Raw genomic sequence first — 19,034 nt, 5'->3', positions numbered from 1 at the left:
AAAAATCAACTATTTATGGCGACCAAAGTCGTCACTAATACATAACTATATTGTGGCGATAAAGACCTGCCACTGATATGTCAGGATTAAAGAGACACAAGCTCTTCCCAGGCACTTGGTAGATAACAATTCAAGCAGTTCTGCGTTGATTTCAACTCCCTGAAGTCTGAAGGATGATGGTAATAAAGCTTGCATAGTTTCAGAAGCTGTAGAATGTGAAGTAGGAATTTCTTTGATTGTTTCCAGCTCTTGATGGGAATAGATAGCATCGCTCGCAATTGAGCTGAAACACGTGTTGTTCCAAATTTATATGAATTTGGACTTATACAGAATGGAATTGGTGCCAACCACAACTAGTTCGGGCTTGAGGCTACTAGCTATTGTACATATTGAAATTTTGTGTATATCAAGGGCCTTATTTAAATGAAAATATTCACTCTTTATGAGTAGCGTATGATGTATGTCTTTATGTTCGAGTGCTCCTGGTTTCTTCCCCTCTCCCCCCCCCCCCCCCCCCCCCATTTTTCTCCCTTTGGTAAGATTTTGCGCATTTCCATATGGGACCAAGTGAATACTAAATGCATGAGTAGTTAATTGACTCCCTTCTGGAGAGCTCATATAAGTTGAGTAACTATCTTGAGTTCTTTACTTCCTAAGACTTTGTGGTGAAAGTTGGGGATATACTAAGTACTACTATTAGGTTGTGTTGTTCGACATTTATTATCACAATGTGTCTATCATACATAACTTGCCGGGCTTTTTGGGAATTCAATCAGCAAGTAAAAATGATAAAAAAAAATTTGATGTTACCTTAATACAACCACAATGTTAGTACTACTATAAATAGCGTAGTCACTCCAAGCATTTCATCCACAACATTCAAACACAGACATATTAGATTCAACAGAAAAATTCAGGTAGTGAAAAATGGCTTTGATATCCAATTGGAAGCTTGCTTTTCTAGCTCTACTAGTGTTAGGAATGTGGGCTTCTCAAACCATATCTCGTGACTTGAACGAAGCCTCAATGGTCCAGAAATACGAGCACTGGGTGGCTCGCTTCGGACGTGTGTACAGAGATGATGCAGAGAAGGCAAAGAGGTTCAAAATATTCAACGACAACGTTGATTATATTGAGTCAGTCAACAAGGCAGGAATTAGGACTTATAAGTTGGGCATCAACGAATTTGCAGATTTGACAAATGAATACTTTAGAGCGACTCATAATAGATTATTAGGTCATGTTAATAATAACATTTTCTTTAATGAATATGCTAGAAAAAGATAGAATCTTATTAAGCGGATAATGTAGGATGTTGTTGGGCATTTTCTGTTGTTGCTGCTACTGAGGGGATGAACAAGATCAAAACAGGTAAGTTAATATCTTTATCTGAGCAAGAACTCGTGGATTGCGACACAAGTTCTGATATGGGATGTGAGGGAGGTCTTATGGATGATGCTTTTGCGTTCATAATAAAGAACCATGGGCTTACTACAGAATCAAATTATCCATACGAGGGAACTGATGGCACTTGCAAAACTGGAAAGGAATCCAACCATGTTGTTAAGATTACTGGTTATGAAGATGTTCCAGCCAACAGTGAATCTGCTTTGTTGAGTGCTGTTGCTAACCAACCTGTATCCGTTGCCATTGATGCTAGTGGATCAGATTTTCAATTCTATTCTAGCAGTGTTTTTACCGGAGAATGTGGAACTGAGTAAGATCATGGTGTTACAGCAATTGGATATGGGAAAACTAATGATGGGACAAAGTATTGGTTAGTGAAGAACTCGTGGGGGACTAGTTGGGGAGAGAACAGTTATATTAGAATGCAAAGAGGCATTGATGCTGCAGAAGGAATTTGTGGAATTGCTTTGCAAGCTTCTTATCTAACTGCTTAAATAGCTGAGAAGCTTTGGTGCATGGGAATTTTTTGTTGATTCTTCTTTAAACACTATTGTTGTTCTCCTTGTTCATATTTTATGTGGTGTATCTACTGTGTATATATGCTACAAACGCCTTGTATGTACATAAGTGTTAAACAAAAGTTTCTATGTGAAAATATTGGTAATACGAGTGAATGATAGAAAAAAAATGCTTCCCTTGTTTAAGACTTTAGATTCCATAAACACGAGATTACTGTATATACTTTCTTAGATTCCACTATTCAATATTTGATCATTAGGTTTCCCTGTCTTAGATTCCACAAGTTCTTTCAACTCGTTTCTATCAACACTTGGCCTAAAATAAGTAATTTGTATGGACCCAAAAATCAATTACTAGCAGTAAGTAATGTTGGAGAAACATTAGAGGATCGTTTGCCTCAAAATGACAAGCACAACGAGGTATATATAATTGTCAAGAGAGACTTCTACACTCACTTGTAGGCTCTAGTTAATTGAATTTTAAAAATGATCTAAATATCTATCATGATAATGCTTAATTAATCTAGAAGAATCAAAATCCTGCATTTACAAGTTGGGATAACCACTCGTCATAAACAAACACAAAAAGAATGTCCAATCCAAATATTAAGCAACTAATTGGATAGTAGTGTCTAATACATACATCATCTCGTTCTAGGTTTAAAATTTATCCAACTTTCAAAGATAAAATTTATAGCTTTTCTTTAATACTTTAATAAGCTTCTCATTTAGCATCGAATTAATTGTACAATATAATATGAATGTTTTTTTTAAATGTGTTGTGATTGATCAGCATCAATATGTAGCTTATAAATTTTGATATTGTCCCAAGACTAATGCTGAGTCTTAACAAAAAAAACACAATTGCTTGAATTAATTTGACATGATAGAAAAATCGAAAGGAATGCCGACTTCTTTAGCAGTATTACAATTTACGCGAGAAAACGAGCTATATACCTATGAATCAAAGGTTGAATATTCAGCAAGCTATATATCACAATCTCCGCAATCCATGTCTACTAACTGGCAAGAAGTAAGAGTATATATCAGCAAGATTAGTCTTTACAATTTGACATGATAGAAAAATTGATTGATAAGTGTTTAGAAGGTTAATTAGTCTTTCACTCAATGGTGGCCATAAGTTTCTATATTATGAGATGATGATATATGTGTCTTAAAACATCCCTACCTATTTACTGATTAAAATTTGTAAGGACTAATAAGTATGAACACCATTAGGTAGTTCTAATAAAGAATATACCATCTGGCAACTCGTGGTAGCTTCTGTACTCTCAAGAGTGGAAATCAATATTGAATAGTGGTGTTTAATTTTAGTCATGTCACTGTTGGGAAAAAAAATAATAATCCCGCCAAAAAATAATATCCACGGAAAATAATAATAACACAAGAGAATAACAATGACACCAACTCTTTTAATGAGGTAAATACAATACCCGAACATATTAAAACTTAGTAGTGTCAAGAGACTACAATAAATTTTGAAAGAAATAACACTCTTTATTTAGAACACCTCATTACAATATTACTATCACTCACTATTTATCTCACATACAACAATCTGTAGATTACTCTCACTGCTTTGCTTTCTGCTTAGCTTCTCTTTATTTTGGTGTATTTAACAGAGAGGGAAGCATCTCTATTTATAGGCAAAGTTGCCAACCTCTCAGCCAATCATATTGATTGGTTCTTTGCAATTTTCATTGTCCACACAATAGTTTGGTTGCAATTTGCAACCTTTTTCCAACCGCCCTCACTGGCAACTTGCTTATCTTTTCTTTCTTTTTAATTTGGGGCTGGTTCCACAAATCTCTCCCTTAATTTTAATTTTTCTTCTTCATTCCAATTCTTGATCTCAATCTGTGAAAATCTTCAAACTTCAGGGGCTTTGTAAAGATATCCGCAACTTGATCATAAGACTTCACATATTTGAGCTCGACTTCCTTCTTGGCAATGCATTCTCTGATGAAGTGATACCTTGTGTCTATATGCTGGCTTCGATCATGATATACCGGATTCTTTGCGAGTGCCTGTGCGAATTTGTTGTCAATGCAAATCTCTATAGCTTCAATTTGTGATAAATTGAACTCCTTCAACAAATTGCTCAGCCAAATAGCATGTCATGTACAAGATGTTGCTACTATATATTCAGCTTCACAAGTCGAGAGAGTAACAATGAATTATTTCTTTGAACTCCAAGAAATAATAGAATCACCCAAGAAAAATACAAAACCAATTGTACTTTTTCTATCATCAATATCTCCCGCATAATCACTATCACAAAATCCCATAAGGTTGAAATCACTAGAAGAAGAATAAAATAACCCAAAGTCAATCGTACCTTTTAGGTATAGAAAAATTCTCCTAGTGACTTTCAAATGGGTAGAGGTAGGAGCATCCATGAAGCGACTTACTACTCCAACTGCAAAGAGTATATCTGTCCTGGTACAAGTCAAGTACCTCAAACTTCCCACAAGACTTTTGAAAAATGTGGGATCAACATTTTCTACTTCATCAAACTTGGATAATTTTGTCCCACTCTCCATCTGTGTGTTCACGGGGTTTCAATCGAGCATTTTGAACTTCTTCAAGATTTTCTTCGTATATCTTTCTTGAGAGATGAAAATTTCATCCTCCATCTACTTTACTTCTAGGCCCAAGTAGTATGACATGAGCCCTACATCTGTCATCTCGAACTCACAAGACATATCTTTCTTAAAAACTTCAAACAAACTTGGGTTATTACCCGTGAAAATAAGATCATCAACATAAAGACAAACAAGCAAGATATCTCCAATAGTATGAACTTTAAGGTAAAGAGCATATTCATGGAGACAACGAGTAAACCCATTGTCTTGAAAATACTTGTCGACGCAATTATTCCATGCTCGTGGGGCTTGCTTTAATCCATATAAAGCTTTCTTCAACTGCAACACTTTATCTTCATGGTTTTTGACCACGAAGTCCAATGGTTCTTCAACATAGACTTCTTCATCAAGATAGCCATTCAAAAAGGCTTACTTGACGTCTAGTTGAAGGATCTTCCACTCTATTTGCGCCGCCAAAGAGATCAGCAAACGAGTCATCTCCATGCGGGCAACAAGTGCATAAACTTCTTCACAGTCAATGCCCTGCCTTTGCTTGTAGCCTTTAGCCATAAGCCGTGTCTTGTATCTCTCCACATCTCCATCAACACTCTTCATTGTCTTGTATACCCATTTTACTCCAATTGCACGATGACCCTTGGGAAGAGTTGTTAACTCCCAAGTGTTGTTCTTCTCTATTGACTTGACCTCCTCTTCTACGGCTTGTCTCCACCTTTTTTCTGTAACAACTTCATCAAAGTTTACTAGTTCACTATCAGCAAAGAGACAATATAAAAAATCAAAATTAGTAACTTCTTCAGTGCCATCATAGAGCTCTTGAATGCGTGAGTTTTAATATGTTGCTCCAATGGCTCTTCTTTTCTCCTTTTTATCTTTTCTTCGTGGGTCTGTAAATAGCATCTGTCACCTTCTCAAACATGCTAGCATCTAAACATTGGTGGATGAGCGTGAGGGCTTATTGATCCTTCTTCCTCGTCTTTGCCAATACCTCTTTTTCATTTTGAGGCAGAGCTTCCTCATTATCGGGTTTTGCATATCTTTTTGACTACGATTTTCCATACATCCAGAGAGCCAAGAATGACTTTCATACGTAGACACCATTTCTTATAATTATCTTTTATGAGACGGGGGTACTGATAAGATAACGGACCATTATTCGCTATGGATCTGATACCACGTTATTGGGGGAAAAAATAATAATCCCGCCCAGAAATAATATCCACGGAAAATAATAATAACACTAGAGAGTAACAACGACACCAACTCTTTTAACGAGGTAAATACAATACTTGAGCGGAGCAATATTACCACTATAATATTACAATTTAGTAGTGTCAAGAGACTTAAACAAATTTTTAAAAAAATAACATTCTTTATTTAAAACACTTCACTACAATATTACTACCACTCACTATTTATCTCACAGATAACAATCTGTGGATTACTCTCACTGTTTTGCTTTCTGTTTAGCTTCTCTTTGATTTGGTGTATTTAACAGAAAGTTGCCAACCTCTCAGCCAATCATATTGATTGGTTCTTTGCAATTTGCATCGTCCACACATTATTTTGGTTGCAATTTGCAACCTTTTTCCGATCGCCCTCATTGGCAACTTGCTTATCTTTTCTTTCTTTTTAATTTGGGGTTGGTCCCACAGTCACTTCTCTTCTAATTTCTTTTCCTGAAATACATTTATGTGTTATTTTGTAGTGGCAAAATCATTAAAAGAAATAGTTATCCATCCATATTATCCATTAAAAAATTAGTTGGAAATGAGCTTTTTAAAAAGCTGGACAAATAACCATATTATCCATTTAAAAAATGGATAACCAATGGATAAGTAATGAGTTAAACTTTTACATTTGTAAAGCCTCAAATTAGGGTTTCTCGAGTTTTTTTTTTGTAACTAAATTTTTTGTATTAATCACCAAGTAAATATTTACATGATCCATAACAAGGCTACACACAACCTGTTATCTCAAACAAAAAAACCAGAACTTATAACACATAGTTAATCTAGAATTTAAGTGTATGACCAACATTCTGAATTCTAGGGGAAGTTCTAACACTACAAACTATTACAATATCCCTTGCTATGCTCTCCCAGCTTTTGCTTTGTTTCTCAAACACTCTAAGATTCCTTTCTATCCATATTGCCATGTACAAATCCAACATATAAAAGTTTAAAAATCTGTGCAGCTTGTGACTTGCCTTTAGCTCTAGCAATGATATTGTGATTGTACTGATCCCATCCAGCAGCAGTCTGATTTTGTCTATGTACCCACATCATCAACTTGGACCACACACTTTGTGCAAATTCACATTTTCTGAATAAATGATCAACTGTTTCATCACAGGTCTGACGCAATACACACTTAGTTTCCACTTTTAATCCCCATCTGGTTAGTCTATCAGTGGTTTCTCAAGTTTGGGAAATTAGAAATTCTCCCATAGGTGATCATATTCAAGACGCCATGCATAATAAGGTTATTCATATTATCCGCCGGTTAATCCGTTTTTTCATCCGTATAAAATATGGGTCGGGTCGGATAATTTATCCATTTTTTGTATTACCCGTTTTCGACTCACCCACTCCACGTTTATTTAATTTGAAAAAAATAAAAGGGAAAGGAGAAAAAATAATCTCATCTTAGCTTGCACCGGCTTAACAGGCGGAGGAAATTTGCGGAGACTCCATTTGCGCAAAATTTACGTATAAGAACACTAGAAAGTGGGAAGTAATTTCTCCTTTTTAGAACAAAACCACCAAAAGTTTCAAAAGGAACAAAAGCATAAAGAATTATGTAGAGCAGAAAGTAGAATATGAGTCTTTCTAATAAACTTGCCGTGGGCCAGTTAGCGTGGACTTGAAGTTGACAGAACCTTTGAACAACAGCATTTGCGTCCTATTAGCCAGGAAGACCAATATGCTACTCTAACAGAGTGCCGTTGGGCAAACGACGAAGACTTCTAGATTAAAGGACTGGCGCTAGGAAAATGCAAGTATGAGGCAGTTAAACATCTAATTAAATTTAGCATTAGTACCTTTTCTGCGTATCCTCATAAATAATACCTGGCTATGAAAATTATTTTGATCAGTATGGCTGTGGAAATTTCCGTTGACCTGGGTCGAAATAACAAGCCGTCACGTAAAAGCTAACAAACAAACTTTCGCGACGATAAATCATACAACAAAGAAATATAAATAAATATGTATAATATACTTTAATATGATTTGTTCAATTGACTTAAATCAATCTACTAATATAAAGAAAAAAAAACGTATATACGTGTATTTTGGGAATGTGTAGAGAACATATATACGTGTTATCCTATTTTAGGAGCAATTATTGCACCATTATGTCAAGATTACGGGATACCAACTTTTGCTATACTTATTGTGTAATTAGTTTAGTTTCTCGATACTGTAATTAAAATTTCCTGGAAAAGCATAAGATCGGTGTGCAATCCAGAAATGAATAATCTGAAAAAAAGAATTACTCCCCGAAGATACATAACTTCAGATTTTCTATCAATAAATCCAAATGGTCATAAATCAAAACTACTTTTCCAAGACGGAATTGTTTTAATTTCCAGTTGTTAACTAAAAAGGAGGTTATATTACTGGCAGTCTAGAATAGTACATTGGGATATAATTTCTCATCTACGCGTCTCTATATAAACGCTCTGCTACCAAAGACATTGAATGCAAGCCTTAAACATTTACTTACAACAATATTCTTTGTGATCAAACCATATTTCTCCCTCTGTTATACTTAACCATGGCTATGAAAATCAATTTGATCAGTGTTCTAATATTGTTCTTTGTAGTTGGCATGTACAAATCTCATGCAACTGCTCGAAACCTGCAGCCAGCTGAATTGTCTGTGTCTGAGAGACACGAGCTGTGGATGGCACGTCATGGACGAGTTTACAAGGATGAAGCAGAAAAAGGAAAACGACTCATGATATTTAAAGAAAACATGCAATTCATTGAGTCAGTCAATAGGGCAGGAAATCTGTCTTATAAGTTAGGCATCAATGAATTTGCTGATATTACTTCAGAAGAGTTTTTTGCCAGGTATACTGGATTAAACATGCCTTCACACCTTCCATCTTCTCCAATATCGTCGACGGAATTCAAGATTAATGATCTAACTGATGACATGCCGTCTAACTTGGATTGGAGAGAGAAAGGAGCTGTCACTGAAGTGAAGCAGCAAGGTCACTGTGGTAAGATACAACATCATATGATTTTAACGCACCATGTCCTTAGTGACGGATTTACACTAGATATATAGAAATTACTACGTACATCTAACTTGTTATATATATATATATATGTGCATGAGTGTGCATGCGTGTGGGAAAGATAAAATAGTTACTATACTACATATATAAAGATCAGAAACTCTAAATTCTGGATTCTTAGTACTGCATGTCCTTGCAAGCAGTTATTTATTACCCTTTCCTTTATAAGTATTTCTTTTTTTAATGTTGATGCACCTGTATATGTCTTGATATGATGCGTATAGGATGTTGCTGGGCATTCTCTGCAGTTGGAGCACTAGAAGGAGCATACCAAATTGCAACAGGCCAAAAGGTGGAACTTTCTGAGCAAGAACTTCTCGATTGCACCACCAATAACAATGGCTGCAACGGAGGATTTATGACCAATGCATTTGAGTTCATCATACAAAATGGTGGAATTTCCACTGAATCAGACTACCCTTATGAAACGCAACAAGACACATGCAGAAGCCAAGAGCTCACACCAGCAGTTAAAATAAGTAGCTATCAAGTTGTGCCTGAAAGTGAAACAGCATTATTGCAAGCCGTAACTCAACAACCAGTGTCAATTGGAATTTCTGCTAGCCAAGAGTTCCAATTCTACCAAGGAGGAACTTATCAAGGAAGTTGCGCAGATCGAATTAACCATGCTGTTACAGCGATAGGATATGGTACTGATGAACAAGGTCAAAATTATTGGTTATTGAAGAATTCATGGGGAACATCTTGGGGTGAGAATGGATTCATGAGAATTATAAGAGGTACTGGAGGTCACTGTGACATCACCAAGTTGTCTTCTTATCCAGTCATTTAATTTATCCTACGGAAGTATTCTATATTTCAGTTTCTAATTATATTTTGTAGTCAGAATTAAAAGAAAATATTGGTCGTGCATGCAAAACTGTTTTGCATGCATGCAGTATCCGGGTCTTTTGTATTGGAACTTTAATTTATGGAATTATACAAGTGTATTGATTTTATATTATATGAAGCACAAAATGTAATATTGTGGGGTTGTTGTTGACTAATCAACTATTTTAATTTTCTTAGTTGAAGCTGGAAGTTTAGAATTTTACGCAAGTATTAGCTCGGTTATATAGTCACTTATCCAAATTTAATAAGCAATTGACCAGAACTTCTCTATACATGAGTACTTTCCATTTAATTTTGTCTTTTTGAATATTTTTTCCTTCTCTGTCAATCAGAAACAATAGCTATCCAAGTAGAGGGGAAAGAGGTGTGTAGTCTTGCACTGTGTGTTGTGTATGTCTCAGGCGACGGCGGTCCCTCGGAAGAGCCTAAAGTAGAGAAACCTACAAATAAATAAAAGAATACCTGTCAAAAGTTTCACCTCGGTAAACCTTTGGAATAAAGATCGTCGAGCCGCCGACAACTCCCAGGGTTCACTAAAACAGGGGATACTCCACGAAAGACTATTGAGTGACCTGTCGAGCTGATCCGACACCAAGTGGGCCGCACCTCTGAGGACTCAATATGAAACAGAAAGGTATTCCTTTAAGCCCTAAAGTCGTCCGCTTTCTCACCGGTCGCATCATTTTGATAGGGGGGGGTGAAGAAAGTAGACAAAACAGACTCGCATTTCTCATCGAACAAATACAGGAAAAGAATCATATTGAAAACGCTCCTAACCCAACCCTTTCCTTCGTAGAACCCGTGTATTTTAAGTGATCCGAACCTGCCCGGAGCGAGCCTCCCATAGAGGCAAGTGAAGTTGGTGAGCCGTATGATGGGCAATCACATTTAGGATTTAAGAATAGCATGTTTCACACATATTAAAAAACATGCTATCTCAGAGGAGAATTAAGTACAAGTCTATAAAGATTTTACAATCAGTAATCTGTTGAAGAAAGTAAATGAAGATTCAAGAATTTTTGACATCTCAATTTTCTTAAAGCTAGATATTATTGGCCATATTCCAATATTTATATTTGTATACGGGTAAAATTGAGGATAGAGTTATCCCCGATTTTTCGTTGTGAAATGAGTAACGACGTTACTTGTTACTGGCTCGAGTAAGCCCGAAGATACCCACAGATTAGAACCAAGAACAGAGGAATGATATAACGGGTCTTGACGTATGTGGTTGTTATTGTTCCATTGCCACTTTTTCATCTCCTTGTGACGAGGGTCTTTCGAAAACAGCCTCTCTACCCTCCGGGGCAGGGGTAGGGTCTGTGTACACACTACCTTCCCCAGACCCCACACGTGGGATTATACTGGATTGTTATTGTTGAGCACGGACGAACCCACTGGGAATCAAGCTCGAGTGAGGTGAAGAATCGAGGGTAAAGGAAAGGCAGTTGAAGGAGACAAACGAGAAGCCGAAATATCCGCCATCAGCCGGATATTGCGGCGCGGATCACGCTTAGTATTAGTTGCGGATCTTATTTTCATGGGAAAGAAGGAAGGAAAAGATTTTTACTTCATTTAGAATTATACTAGGGTTAAATCTCCTCTACTATATAAAGAGGAGGACCCCTTCATTTTTCGGACTGACTTTTTCACGCATAACAAGGAAATAAATTTTACTTTAGCTCTCAGCAATCATTTTAAGCGTTCTTCAGCTAGTTACTCATTTATTCGGATTTGAGATCTATCTCAAGGGCTCAATCGAAACCGATCGTTGGCATTTAAGTTAAACGTAAGGCTTAATTACTGTGTCTTTGGCTCAGCATTATATCACATAGGGCTTCAACGCTAATCTAGCTTTTCTAACGCTCGGCTAAGTCTTGAACCTTTACGTTGACCGTTCACTTTCTGGTCCTTTTCTTTTAGTGCTTCGGCCTGAAGCGATAGTATCACGCCCCAAACTCGGGGAGCGCGACCAGCGCTCAACCGAGAGAACCCGGCCGAGAAAGCCTGTTAGATTTCCTTCAACCCAAACTCATCCATGAATAAAGAGGATATGTACTCCATTAATCAAATATTGAAAAGATTTTATTAACAACTTACTTTTTTTCATTCCCATTAGCAGCTTCATTCATAATTTCTAAAATATTACGAGTTTATAGAATTAACGAAAAACATGATTTCCAAATATTAACATTTCTAGTTCAATTTTCTACATCAACCACAACCTATCTACGGAGCCTCTAAGTACAATAGAAGAGTAATATGGAAATGCCGGCAACAAGGCCCCAACTATACCTCAAAACACAGTACATGAGAAACAAAAGATGCATGACCCCAAAATAAAGTGGGGCTCACCAAATCAGCTGAAAAGAGTGTACTGCTATCACTGATCAATGTCACCTATTGTAGAACCACATGCATCCATTAAAGATGCAGCGCCCCCGGCCACATTAAAAATGGCCCAAAAGATTACTCCACTCTGCGGTCCGTAGAGTGGTTCTGTGGTCGCGGAACGAGCCGCAGAAATGCCTACTTCTGCACAACATTTTCATTCAACTCCCCAGCGTACTGTTCAATCCAAAAAGTCCGAACCACGTCTACTATATTTAACCTCTACGCCTATTTCGGCATCACAGAACCCGTTTTTTAGGAAAAGTTTTACGGGGGCCTTACAGATAGCTTCTAGCTAGTTCAGTGGATAAGATGGTTGCGTTCCAGCTCACTCAATAATGGGACGATATTGGTCCACTGACAAGCTCGTTCTGATCTTGGACGCAGTATATTGGAATCTTGAAGCACCACCACGAACGCTACCACCCATTTGCCTGTGGTGCGGTAAGGCACCACCATGTTGTTCTAGCAGCCAACTCTGACGTGTCAGCTTAGTTATCCTCATCAAACCACTTACTTGATGTCTAGCTTCCCAACTAGTAGACGGTTCCTTTTCCCCTAAATCAATGAAGAAGGGAGACATAAGTTGATTCTTCCGAAGAACTGGAAGCGAAGCTCTATGCCGGGGCGGGGAAATGGAAAAAGAAACGGCAATGAAGAAAAAATATTAGGGTTCCCAATACTTCTCCGCACTTAACGAGATGCGCCAACCTCGATATGCTTTACTCCTAACCCCACAAGGTTCCGAGATGGAGCTTAACCTGAGTCTCGATTAAGAACGACGATGATATATATTTCACACGGCGCATGATTCCATAATTAGTTTCATTCGAGATCGTGATGGAGGACATATCTTACGATCATCGGCTTTGATCATGACTAACCTTGCCTAGGGGGCATACTGATGATGACGAACCTGCTACAGATCCCGCTGGTTGAACTATACCTGTACTACCTCTCGTCGGACAATCTCTCATAACGTGGCCTGGAAAACCACAAGTATAACAAACACCCAACCCCACAAGGCACTGCCCGGCATGCTGCTTACCATACTAAGCACATCGTGGAAAGGGTGGCCTCATCGGACTTAACTCACCCCTATACTGAGAACTAGAGGCCTTAGAACACTGACTGAGCCCTGGATAGGTGTAATGATCAAATCTCCTACCGGTAAACTGAGGAGGTGCACTAGCCGATGGCTTGGCTGGATACCTTAGGTACTGCTGTCTCTGACCACCTCGAAACTCACTAGAAGGACCTGAAGATCTCGCTCTTTTACTATGGCCCCTATCATGCTCACGATCAGCCCTCTGCTTCTGCTTACGCTCTTCTACACCTTGAGCGTATGCCTGAATACAAGAAATATCAATGCCTGGATGAAGTGAGACCGACATACAGTCAATAAGCAGGTGCGGCTCCAACCCCATCATTAACCAGTGAACCCGATCCTTCATCTTAGCTACAATAGTGGGAGAATACCTAGACAAAGAATCAAACTGAAGGTTGTACTCCCGAACACTCATATTACCCTGCCGAAGGGTCAAGAACCCATCAACTCTGGCATGTCTAAGCTCTGGTGGCAAATAATGATGAAGAAAAGCCTCTGTAAACTCATGTCATGCTGCTGGAAGGTCATCCTCACCTCTGGACATCTCCCAAGACTCGTACCAATTAACTGCAATATCCCGAAGTTTATAGGAAGCTAGCTCAACTGACTCAGTCGCAGTGGCTTTCATTACCTTCAAAGTCCTCTGCATCCTATCGATAAATACCTGAGGGTCCTCGTTTGGATCTGCTCTAGTGAATATCGGAGGGTCCAAATTAATGAAATCACGAGCCCTATCTGCATGACCAATACCTACCTCCTGGCGCCGAGCCCGTGCGGCCACTAATCGAGTCAATAGCTGAATAGCATCTCTCATCTCCTGACCTGGTGCATCTGGCTGAGAAGCTGTTGGGGGTACTGGAACGGGTGCTAGAGCTGGTGCCCCTCGGATCTCCTTTGGAGAGAGCAGGGTATATGAAGTTTGAGATGGAGTCTCACTATGCGACTCTCCCCGAGCCTTGGTAACTCATGGCACTCGACTTGTAGTCTCATCATCTATGGACTTGCCCTTCTGGGCGACTGTAGCCTTCTTGGGCATCGCTGAAAACATAACATATCGTTAAGAGAATGAATCCTTATATCGCACAATCTAAGATAAGAAAGGAGGATAACATCCTATATGTCCTGCAGCCTCCTGTTTATAAGTGTGGTGCACAACACACTCATAAACAAAACTCTACTAGATACGGTCTGCAGACAACCCTAGGATGGAACTGCTTTGATACCACTTTTGCCACGATCCAAACCGATGGGCCATGACGAGTGCCCGAGTTCTACCTATCGAACACCTCTAAGCATATGTCAAAGATATAAACATGAAATAAGTGTAGGTCATGCATAACATCTGAAAATAAACCACTGATTCATATGAACAACATACGTGGAAAAATATGCCTAAAAGATATACATACACACAAACACACACACACACACACACACACACACACACACACATATATATATGGAATACGGTAGGGTGAGCCGACAAGGCCACATATTATCCAACTATACATGACTTTCTACAGACCTCTAACCGAGTATACAAATATATAAAGGACGAGACTGGGCCCCGTCATACCCATATGTATACAAAAATATCATACCAAAACACAATAGCAGATCCAGATCAAATGGAGCACACCAACTCTCGTTGAGTAAGGATCCTAAGATGGGGGACCGTCAGCCTGTCTACCTATACCAGCGGGCATGAAACGCAGGCCCCCAGGCAATATGTGCATCAGTACGAATAATATACCGAGTATATAAGGCATAAAAATTAGTATATAAAAGACATGAAAGAAACATGAAGTCAAAGACTCAACCTGTAAGTCTGAATAGATCTGTGAATGATGAAACAATTATAATGTCATGTACATGTGTATAAATGTCATATCATGCATAGGTATATGCATACATAACATCATCAAGCCTCTGAGGACATCCCATCATATCATCTCATCCCCTGTGGGTGAAATCATAAATGTAAACCAGCTGATCAGGTGGCGGTGCGTATATAATGCCAAAACCTTTTCCCATACCCCATATACATATACTATACGCGTATATAACACCATCTGGTCATGAATCAGTATAAATTTATAAATGGATGCAATGCATAATGAAGTAAGTCAATATGATTTCTTGGAATGTCATGAGACCTATGAACATATGATATGATAGTAGGACATTTGGGGAATCCAGAACATAGGCAACCCTAGTACTTCTAAGAATAGAATCATTTATGAAAGTTGTGTGCTTGATCGTTTTGTTTGTATCATATAGATCATGCCAAAAGGAAAGAAGGGATAGAATTAACATACCTCAAATCATCAATGCAACTCAACAACAAGCTTATGACAACTAGCGCGCCAACCCTATAACAAAGAAATACGTGTACAACTTAGATGGCGGTAGTAAATCACGTATCTCAAATGATAACTTGATTCTAAAATAAAACGGGCAGCATTTCTCCTGATTTCACTGCTCCCTCAAGCCTACTATAGATGAGATACAAACACAATACAATCAGCAACTCAAAAACAACCCAACTACAATTCAGGACCATCAATATAACATGTGGTGTTTCTCCATGCCCTTCATCCTTCCAAACTCCATAAATCATCAGCACAATAGTCCAACACGAGTGGACTATAAAACAGTCCACTAAAAGTGAAATAAATCGAACTCACGGCTTCCGATCACCGTCCTGTGAGTTTTAAATATTAGAAAAGAAATTTATCAACCTTCCTTGAAATGTTTTTTTAACTATGAAGTACATTCCAAAACTCAAACTACAAAGAAAAAGAGAGGTGATATAGCGATACTTACGTCGTAGGGATCGTTCTAATGTTATCGCTCCTTGATTTCGTACACGGGATGTTAATCTCCTTTGAAAACCTAGAAGAGAGCTTATGGATATGTTTATGGATGTTCTCAGGTCGTGTTATATGGCAAAATGAAGATAAATACAGCCTAAGACCTATATATATCAAGTTTGGAAATGTCAAAGAGGTGCTAGCTTGGCATCCTAGAATTGGCCCATCTTCCGACGCTTATATCTTTTAATTCGGATGTCGTATGATGAACGGTTAAGAGCGTTTGAAACTAAATTTCAAGACCTTCAATTTTGTATATAATATGTCCCAATAAGACCCTATATAGAACACGAAATTTATTGCTCAAAAAAAGCTCTGTTACAAGGCAAATCCTTAGTCGCTTTTTCCGAAACTTTAATCCGACTTTTCCCAAACTTTATATTTTCTATCAAAATATCATATATAGTCAAATTATGACCTTAAAAGTATTTAAATTATGATTAACAGGTCTCATATTCATTAAACGTCACCTTGGGACGCACAGGGTGTAATAGACGATTTCTGGAAGCATCCTTTACTTTGTTGTTCACAGTAGCAGCTTGCCAAGTGGGAGAATGAGGAACGTCGGATCGAGCATGGAGGCTATCACATAGAGTTTGAGGCCTTATTTATGGGACATCCAGAAAATCCATCCCATTCAAGAAAAGCCTACTTATACCCCTGCTCCCTTCTATCCTTGATGAATCAATTGAAGAACTTTACATATCAAAATGGAATTCTGAATCGCTATAGAAGCAAATGACTTGATCGCAAACTATAGTCTTTGTTTGTTCGACTTACCGATTCGAATCGATTGGGCTTTGTTCCGGGTAGTATTTAGTCATAAGCCTATCTCTTTTGGTCTTCACTTGTCTGCTTTTGTTCCACTCCTTTCCAACTCATTTCTCCAGTTTAACAATTTCAACACTGTGCCCCTTCTCTAAGGCGGCAGATTTGTCTAGATAACCGAATTGTCTCATAATTTCAATCCAGTTAGAAAAACTTCTCCTGAGAAATTCACGTATCATTTGAGTAGTAGTACGAAACCTTAAGAAAAGACGATCTACTAGTTGAAAAAAGGAGGATCCGTTGAAGAGTTTATGTTGGCTCGATAGGGAATAGTCCAGCCTTTTCTAGCATCGGTGCAATATAAAAGAGTCCTTTAGAATTTCTTGGAATACGAATGAGATCAAAATGGCTCTGCCGAGGCTCGAGTAGAAAAAGGGGTACTTGAACAAAGGGCTGTCTCAAACTAGTGAAGATCGGAATTGAGCTGCTTAAGATTCTAATTCATGAAAGGAAGATTATCATTAGTCTAGGTATTATAAATATAAAATACCATTAGAGACTAAGCTAACCATCTCGGCTGATCGATCAGATTAAAATCGATTAATATGGAACTTCTAAAGATGGAAAAAATACAAGGAACAAAGTTGTCAGAAAGTCCCGTGACATCCAAGTTTGATTTTAGAAATGAAAGATTGAGCAACTGCTAAAGATGGAGATGCAGAGGGTAGTTCCGGTAAGAGAGAGAATGTTTGATTGATAAGGGCATTCTATGAATGGAGGAATTGGCACAAATCTGATCTGAAGTAATGTGTTGTCGCGAATCGGCTGAAAGAGTTTCAGTAGGGCAGAAAACCATTTCCGCTAAAGAGTTCTCTATTGCAATGTCTTTTGGCGGGTCGTTTTCTTTTGAAAAGAGAGGTTTCGCCCTTTCCGGCTCTTCTTCTCCATACTTTAGTTGTCGAGTATGATTTGGTATAGTTTCAAAGTTTTAAGCTGGAGCCACACATCACGAAACGAATGTTTTATTTTCAAATAGGCTTTGAAGAATAGCCAGGAATCGTCTTCCTAAAAAGAAGAGTCTTCATTTGAAAAAATATAGTTTTCAATTGGCTCAGCTTCCTTAGATAATCAAATCAAGTTTCAAGCCGGTCAGGTCAATCGTTTCAAAGGAAGAAAATAAAGGCTGAAATCAAGATGAATATCGACCCGGTAAATCACCTAACTTTGTATAGCTTAAAGTTGCCAAATCAGTTGAAAGAATTGAAAGGAATGCTGGAAAATAAGCTTCAAAGCTTGAACTTACACTTTCAATAGTCAGAAGAGGCGCGGATGGCACCAGTCCTGATTGATTGTTTTGAAGTGAAGGGCTTTTTCCTACTAATGAGTACAGATATGCGGCCTTAGTATTAGAAAAAGAACTAGCATGGGTATGTGCGAAGCCTTTAATGAATACCGAGGAGTTGGCCAAGCATTAATTCACTTCCTCTTAGTTCAAGCTATTCCTTAGCGATTGTTCAGCTTCCACTGCCCGAGGCCTCCAGAAAGAAGGCGTTCTTTTGCATTGCACTTCTTCAAGTCTTAGGTTCACCTTCGTTTTGAATAAGTCAGATAGTTGATCGAGAAATCACCGCCCAAAGGTGCTCATTGAGCCGGTCCCCAGTGGCTAAAATCATCTCGAAGTTGAAGTGAAGAAAAAAGCCAAGTTATTGCAAATCAGCAGAATTAAATTCTATAAAGTAGGGCTTTAGTTTTTCACTAGAAGCTCAACCTATAGTTGATCGACAGGTTAACCCCGAAATGAGTTGATCAGGTCTTGAATGAGACCGAAGGTAAGGAGACCCCCCCCCCCCAAATGAAAAAAGGGCTAAAAAAAGGACGAAGTAATTTCGTATATAAAGATATAAGTTTTCGGGTTTAGATCGAAATTACATCCCCGAAAACTAGGGCTAGATTATTAGACTTGTTCTGCTTCAATAGAGGCACTGTAACCATAAGTGGAATAACAATCATTCAGCCAATTGCTCTTACTCTTATCCTTCCTTCACTGACACAGTAAGAGAGAGAGAGCACTCCCCAAGCCAAGGATGAGTTCCAAAGAGAAGATGCGCAAGCTAGTCTATCAGAAAGAGAAATCGAGGGAGTTAGATTTTAGGTTTCATTAGGGTAGACTGAAGACCAAGACAA

General features: G+C 38.3%; 1 protein-coding gene and 1 pseudogene across 1 annotated transcript; both read left to right on the top strand.

The window, feature by feature from the left end:
* The first annotated feature begins 846 nt into the window (after nucleotides 1-846).
* On the top strand, nucleotides 847-2,111 carry LOC104099487 (senescence-specific cysteine protease SAG39-like; annotated as a pseudogene).
* A 6,108-nt stretch (nucleotides 2,112-8,219) lies between these two features.
* On the top strand, nucleotides 8,220-9,822 carry LOC104101197 (senescence-specific cysteine protease SAG39). The gene is made up of 2 exons (XM_070193283.1): nucleotides 8,220-8,780; nucleotides 9,083-9,822. Exons 1-2 carry the CDS (start codon nucleotides 8,330-8,332, stop codon nucleotides 9,649-9,651), a joined length of 1,020 nt encoding a protein of 339 aa, XP_070049384.1. The 5' UTR covers nucleotides 8,220-8,329; the 3' UTR covers nucleotides 9,652-9,822.
* Nucleotides 9,823-19,034: the final 9,212 nt, after the last annotated feature.

This window comes from Nicotiana tomentosiformis, chromosome 2 (assembly GCF_000390325.3).
Source record: "Nicotiana tomentosiformis chromosome 2, ASM39032v3, whole genome shotgun sequence".
Classification (NCBI taxonomy): domain Eukaryota; kingdom Viridiplantae; phylum Streptophyta; class Magnoliopsida; order Solanales; family Solanaceae; genus Nicotiana; species Nicotiana tomentosiformis.
Note: the sequence above shows the minus strand (reverse complement) of the source record. Positions and strands in the feature narration are given on the sequence as shown.

Coding starts and splice junctions, on each gene's coding strand:
- LOC104101197 (XM_070193283.1), top strand. CDS start 8,330: ATGGCTATGAAAATCAATTTGATCAGTGTTCTAATATTGTTCTTTGTA. Junction 8,781..9,082: donor GAAGCAGCAAGGTCACTGTG/GTAAGATACAAC, acceptor TGATGCGTATAG/GATGTTGCTGGGCATTCTCT.